Here is a 7,206-nt window from a genome sequence, read left to right on the forward strand (position 1 = left end):
AAATAAATAAATAAATAACAAGACATCTAGCCCTTAAAGGAAGAAGTTGATTTTGAGTTTGGGATCTTAAGAAACTGAAAATCAATTTTTTTTTCAATCAAAGTAACTTTCCAATTATCTTTGTGTTACACAAAAGCCCAGGGGTAGGAGAGGGGTGCTGCATCAAAAACTTCACCCGGACATTCCAGTTACCTGAAACTCACCAGGTCACTTAGTCTCTCTGAACTTCAGTTTCCTCATCCACAAGAGAGAAATTCAGAATAAACAATACATTTATTATTAAGGATTTCATATTAATAAATTTCATACTGATAAACAGCACATTAGTAAAAGCACTCGGAGAAGCATACAGTGATGTGCAAATATAACAAATTAGCAGCATGGTATCACTTTGGAGTAACTGCAGCTGTTCCCAGACCCCGGGCTGACCAGTGACAGACATGCAAAAGGTGCCACGTGTATCCTGGAGACTAAGCATGACTCAGCACAAACAGATCACGGAATTTTCCCTAAGGCCTCAGCCAGGGATGGATGTCTGTGGGGAGGGGAGCTGCCACATGTGGAGTCTGGACCCATTCCACACACAGCTGGTGGAAACGGACTTAGAGCAGTCTTGGCTATCCGACCCCCCCCTTCTCTGGCCTGCAGGCAAATAAGGATAAGGAGCTACAGGACGGCAGCGATGAGGGGGTGCTGGGATAACCTCAGTTACACCTCTGCTATACTACTTAAGAAACGACAACAACAACAACAGCCTGCATTCCCCTCCCTCCAGGATCACCAAGGAGAGGACAGAGGAGGAGGACAGGGCAGCCACCTTCTATGGCAGTCTTAGTTCCAGTAACTAAGGAAAACTCCGAGGACTCAGCTGGGACTTAGGGAAGAAGCGCCAGACAAGCCTTAACAAATTAGATGACATGGTAAAAGGCAGCCCTTCTTGGCAACTAATTTTCCCTTGCTACTGACAGATCTGGGGGAAGACATACAAGAAAAGAGGGCACTCTTAAAAAAGCAAGGGGAAGGTCAGAATCTTGGATCCTGCTAATCAGCCTTCTCTGGGCCCCAATTTCTTGGCTCAGTAAGATAGGTGGTTTGGGCCTTTACCCAACTCTCCACCTCTCCTCATAGGGATGCAGGTAAGAGCAGTAACATTCAGCTCTATCAACCAAGAACAGGAAGATGAGAGCAAGCAGAGAGAACAGGGCAGTGGAAACTTTGTGGAGGGTAGAGTCCATCAAAAATCCGTACCTTTACTCCACACCTACTTTTATGTGATTAGAGTTTTTTTTTTTTTAAGTAGCCTCCACGCCCAATATGGGGCTTGAATCACAACCCTGATACCAAGAGTCACATCTCTACCAACTGAGCCAGCCAGGCACCCCACTCCACCTGCTTTTCAAAGCAAACACAATCCTAGAGTAGAAAATGGCCACTGCTGGTCCAAGACCTAGGACTACAGAGGGCTGTGGGAACATCTCAGAGAGCAGAACGACTCCTGGGTCACGAAGGCTCACCTGAGAAAAATCCCCACACAATGGGAAGAAACCCAAGAAAAATCCCAACACAAAGGAATCTCCACTCTGAGCACAGAACATGAGCTCTGGGGAAAGCTGTCCCTGAGCCACAAAGCCCCCAGATAGCAACTGGCCTGCCTCTGGGTGTGGGAAGACCAACGTTATCAGTGTCTGAAATACAGGAGAAATGCTCGACAGAGAGCCAGGATCATGCCAGGCTAGGACGTTTGTGTTGGACTAGCAGTGGGAGATAGGACTGGGTCATCAGGTAGCCTCCAGCCCAGAGGGCCTTGGCATTAGGCTGCGGAGATGCACGCAGATCAGTGCATTGGGGGAAACCAGTGTGAGAAAAGCAGCTGGTTACATGGGACAGTGCTGCCTGAGCACTATGTGGGCAAAGAAGGTCCAACTTCACCTTTACCCCCTTATCACTGGGACTCCCCAAGACTGGGTGTCCCTGTCTGGAAACACAGGTCAAGTGTTTTTACAGCCAGCTGACAGAGCCACCTCCCACATCCAGCTTCACACTTCCCTGGGTCCCCCACTGCCCAGCTGCCTGTTCTACCCATTAACTCAAGGGGTCTTCCCAGAGGCTGTCCAGCCCTGGACAGACTTCTTGTGGTCCTGAGAAGCCTCAGGTCCCTCCCCTTGACCAGCTTCCCAAGCCAACACCCTTCCAGAAGTCAGGCCTCCTGCCGAGGCTGCCGGCTACCAACTGGGGCCAGCAGAGAGCCAGATGTCACTTTTCTGTGTAAACCAAGAGAAATCAGGAACAGACAAGGACTGCTTGTATTTACCAAACTCAGAGCTTGGCCTTTTTTATTTACTGAACTTGATGACTGACATGCCAGGACTGCTAACACCCACACCTGCTCATAAAAGAGGACCCACATGCATCCCACCAACCTGGAATCAGGCACAGACTTACCCTCAGTGTTCTGTCAGCTCTCAGAAGGCAGCAGCTATCTAAAGTAAAAGAAAAAAGAAGCGTTACCCTCATTTCTCCAGGCATTCCCCAGAGAACCTAGGAGTGGCAAGAACACAGATTTAGAACCCAGAGAACTGTTACTTTGCTTCCATCTTAGGGACTTGGGATGGCGGTGGGGGGGGACCCGGACAGCACAGGGCTGAGAGCACCCTGGCTCTTGTCCAATTGTCTGGGCCCCACCCTTGCAGCTCAGCTGCCCATTCCCATAACCACTCAAAGCCTGCTTCCTCATCTGTGAAATGGGAATAACAACAGCATCCAGCTCATAGAGTTCCCAGTGAGGTAACACACACAAAGCACTGGCACCAAGCCTGGTACAAAGGATGCTGTCAGACATTAGCCAACGTGCTTAGTAAGGAGCATTAAAGTAAAACCCTTTTCTGGCACCCACTACCCAAGAACAAGAAGTTCTAGAAACTTTTATTGTTTTATCTGAAGTGTTTTCTCTTCCTGCCCACCTCCATCCAGCCCCAGGCCCACCTTCTCGCCACAGCGGTCTCTAATCCTTTAAGAGCTACCTCCCCTTTTGGATTCTCTGAGCCTGGTTCCTATCTCACTAAGCAACTTGACACTAATTAAGAACTGTCTTATGTGACCTGACAGATGATATGTCTCCTATTTCCCTATTTCCTCAGATCTTTTCCTGCAGAGGTAACACATACACATAGGAGAGGACAGCCCTTGTTTAGACCCACGGAAGCCCATCATTTTTTGGAGTTTTACATACCACTTGAGTTTGTTTTTATTTATTTGAGAGACAGTAAGCAGGAGTGGGGGGACAGAGGGAAAAGGAGAAGCAGACTCCCCACTGAGCATGGAGCCCAACAAGGGGCCAATCCCAGGCCCCCGAGATCACAACTGGTCTAAAGTCAGACGCTTAACTGACTGAGCCACCCAGGCACACCATGACCACTTGTTTTTGAAAGGTCACACCTGTCAGTCAGCTCTAGACATTGGTCAGTAAAGAGCAAAATGGAGACACAGACCAGCAAGCCACTGAATGGATGAATCCATGTTCTAAGAAGATCAGTTGCCTTGACAGATTATGTCAAGGCTAGAAATGAATCTTTGGGGCATTCAGTTCAATAAAATATTTATCAAGCACATACCTTGCATGAGGCAGCCATACCAGAAGGCACAGGCTCTGTCCCCAAAAAGCCCAAGAGCAAGTAGTTGAGGGTTAGCTAACAGAGGATGAAAATGGAATAATACATAAGAGGGACTCAAGCAGGGTCTCCGAGCCTGGTAGCCTGGGGTTAACCTGTAGGGCTGCTGTCATGACAAGTAAGTTAATACATGTGGTAGGGTTAGCAAGGCCCCCTGCCACCCTACAGTTACAGTAAGAGTGCAATACAGGTTGGCTTTTATTGTTAATAACCATAAATGATTAGTTATCATCATTACTATTATTAAATGAGAGAGCCCACATCCAACCAAAAAGACTTGGCAAGACTTCATACTGCAGAAAGCCTGAGTCTTGAAGAATAATTTCACTTTGATAGGACAAGGTAAGAGGAAAGGTCCTGTAGAAAACAAGGTCACCAAGGAACAACACCGGGGTGGGCGGGGCAGGGGGGGGAAATGACACTAAAAAGCAAGTCTGGGATGATGGCAAGCAGTCTCAGACGAGGGCTGAGGTAGAAACAAGTACCTGTGGTGTCAAATGCAAGAAATAGCCCAATAGATGGCCTCACATCTTTTCGTTCAGTAGGTAAGAGAAAATTGTTCTTCTTTCCACCATTTCCCACTCTCCACTACAGCGCCCTACTCCTTCGGCAGTTCGGCAAGGTGTCCACAACTGAGACTGGAAGCAGCAAGGACAGAGACCAAGGGATGGTCAATCAGGCCCAGATGAGGTTTCAGAGTAAGCAGGCAAAATGGCCCACTTCTACAAAGAAGGTCTCTGGTAAGAAACTAGCCCCTGAACAGGCACACTCTCTGGATATGAGGAGTCAGGGCCCATTCAGAAGAGGGTCAGATGCTGCTGGGAGGTAGCCAATGAGAAGGCCCACCCTAATCCTCAAGGAAAATGTCTACTCAAGTGAGGCATCCAGCTCATGTGGAAGAGTGCTAGTGACAGATCTGCATGGTCTGGGGCCTGCCCAGGCCTTCCTCCCAGATTCACTGCCCTATGACAGTCATCCACGCGGCTCCCAAACGGGACTCCTTTCCTGGTTCCCCAACTTCCGCCCTTCCTTCCTCACTGGTTTCCAATTTGAGCCATTTCCAGTAATTCACCTGAAACATCTGTCAACAGCACTAACAGGTCACGGGGCAGAGGGACACAGAGAACTGCAACCTGGAATGACCTGGGTCTGAGGTCTACCCTGCCATGGCCCCAGGGCCTCTGTGAGCAGTGTTGGGAGGACTGGCACCTGGCATAGCACCTGGGGTACTGGGTGCCAGAAGTGAAACAAGGAGAAAGCAAGGAGCAGGGCAAAAATAGGGCAGGTGGCCTGTATTGGTATATCAAAGGCAGCAGGGGTCCAAGAGGCTACAGCCACTAGGGCCGACGACCCTGCAAGATGATCTTGAAGTGGGAACTGGCACAGAGAGGGTCCATCAGGCTGGAGCAGGCTTTGGGAGAGATAACAGGAAATAAGGCACAGAGCGGACCTTGGGACAAACTGTGGAAACTCTGGCTGGCAACCGAATTCAATTCAACAAACAGATATTGAGGAACTATCGTGAACAAAGCCCCTTCCAGCAGGGCAGGGCAGCCACTAAGAAACACAGGATGCTTGCTCACAAGTTGCTCACTAGAACACAGACACAGCCTGTAGCTCAGGCCTGCTGTTGGGCGCTCAGAGCCCCACCAAGCCCAGTGGCACCTGTGGAACCCAATCTCACTTCTGACTTTTCTGCACCTTAGCAAGTGCCCTCACCTTGTTACATCTCCTGGAGAGGCCTCTTCAGAGTGCCCAACCAAACTTCTACTCAACTGGGAAGTGCTACTTACCCCACCTTCTCCTCCCACCTTCCTCAGCCTTTCTCTTGCAGGTTTTAGTTGCTTAAAACTCGCCTCTCCTCCATAATAAAACCTAGACTGCTCAAACCCAATCACTGCTTCTTCACTACCGGCCCCAGTGGAACTGAAGGAGACTCACCACTCACCTTCTCCAAAAAGCCTGCCCCAGTCCCACCCTTTCTCCTTTCCCTGGCCTTGCTGTGTGGTTTGCCCGGATTTGTGGGCCTTGCTGTATGGTTTGCCCGGATTTGTGGGCCTTTACTGAACTTCCTAAAGGCCTCCTAGAGGCCATACCCCGCCCACATTGGGCTCTCTACAAACATTTGTGGCAAGCTGGCTCAATGGTTAGATTCTGTTTCTTTTTCTCTCCCCAGTTTGCCAACAGTCCTAGGGCAGGAATTAACCTCACCTCCCAAGTCTTCTCTCAATGCCCAGTCTAGGGCTCCCAACATGGTAGGTGTTCGAAAAAATGTGATGAAGAGTTCCAGAACTAGGATCAGGAATGGGCAAACAGAAAAGCTGTCACTGGGGGCGCCTGGGTGGCATAGCGGTTAAGCGTCTGCCTTCGGCTCAGGGCGTGATCCCGGCGTTATGGGATCGAGCCCCACATCAGGCTCCTCCGCTATGAGCCTGCTTCTTCCTCTCCCACTCCCCCTGCTTGTGTTCCCTCTCTCGCTGGCTGTCTCTATCTCTGTAGAGTAAATAAATAAAATCTTTAAAAAAATAAAAAATTAAATTAAAGAAAGAAAGAAAAGAAAAGAAAAGAAAAGCTGTCACTGAAAGTAACTACAAACGCCGAACACATCCACCCCCACCAGAAGTGTCTGCCTCACAGTCAGGGGAAGGGTGGCATGGGGAAACAGGGCTGTTGGCAGGAGGGAAGGCAAAGGCTTCTTGGTCAAGACACTGGAAGTTAAAATTGTGATCTGGCAAACACTGGCACCTCTTGAGCCTCAGCTTTCTCAGCTGCAGAATGGGAACAACGAGCCCGGCCTATTCTCTTTCACAAAACGAACGTTTCAATTTTTTAAGAGTTTCAAATCTGCCAGGAACCTTGGCCTAACCCCAGCATTTGTGCGATGAGGAAAGAGCTCACCAGAGGTGAAACAACTCACTCAAAAGTACAGAAAACAAGTCCCGCTGGAAAGAACCTGCCATGGCAGGTCCTCAAAGCCAGGGCGCCCGATTCCGTGCCCAGGAGGGCACTTCCAGGACCGCCCGCTGCTCCTCACCGCCCTGGGCCAGTGCACTTTGTAAACCGCTTCAAGCCCGAGAATAACGGGCTGAGTCCAGCCCCACCTCCTCCTCACTGAGCAGCCGCCGGCGAATCACTGCTTCGCCTCCGAAACCAAGTGGAACCAAGAATGCTCGACAGGTTACTACGAGAATCCCCACAGCAGGCGGAGTGCAGGCACTTGGAACACGGAAAACCCTCGCCTTGCACGCCGCGGCTTTCTTCAGGGCTGAACAACTTCCAGTACGCTGGGGAAAGCCTGGGCTCCCTCTTCCGACAGACTTGGGTTCGAGCCCTCACGGACCTCGCCCGAGGCATTTGGGGGTTCGGTGCGTCAGTTTCTCCATCTGCAAAATGGGCCCGAGGGCAGGAATAAGGCCGCCGCCAGGGACGCTGGGCGGACGAAGCCCAGCGGGGAGGCGAGCCGGGGTCCGGGTGAGGGGGCCCGGGAGTGGGTCCCCGGAGAGGGTCCCCGGAGCGCGCGCGCGCGCGCGCGCGCGCG

The 7,206-nt window shown here is 50.6% G+C and overlaps 1 protein-coding gene across 5 annotated transcripts in view; it reads right to left on the reverse strand.

Moving 5' to 3' along the window:
* Positions 1 to 7,206, reverse strand: part of PC (pyruvate carboxylase) — a 100,460-nt gene that overhangs the window by 91,092 nt on the left and 2,162 nt on the right. Inside the window, exons 2-3 of one of the 5 annotated variants that reach the window (XM_019808538.2) lie at positions 6,908 to 7,051; positions 2,443 to 2,480 (exon numbers count right to left, since the gene is read on the reverse strand). The exons of 1 other annotated variant lie outside the window; for it this stretch is intronic. In XM_019808538.2, the coding sequence (XP_019664097.1) occupies positions 2,443 to 2,480; positions 6,908 to 7,022 (153 nt within the window). In that variant the 5' untranslated portion in view covers positions 7,023 to 7,051. Of the gene's footprint in view, positions 1 to 2,442; positions 2,481 to 6,769; positions 7,052 to 7,206 lie in introns of those variants that run through there. 3 more of the 5 variants (XM_034644620.1, XM_011235477.3, XM_019808540.2) reach the window with 3 other exon arrangements.

This window comes from Ailuropoda melanoleuca, chromosome 16 (assembly GCF_002007445.2).
Source record: "Ailuropoda melanoleuca isolate Jingjing chromosome 16, ASM200744v2, whole genome shotgun sequence".
In the NCBI taxonomy this organism is placed as follows: Eukaryota; Metazoa; Chordata; class Mammalia; order Carnivora; family Ursidae; genus Ailuropoda; species Ailuropoda melanoleuca.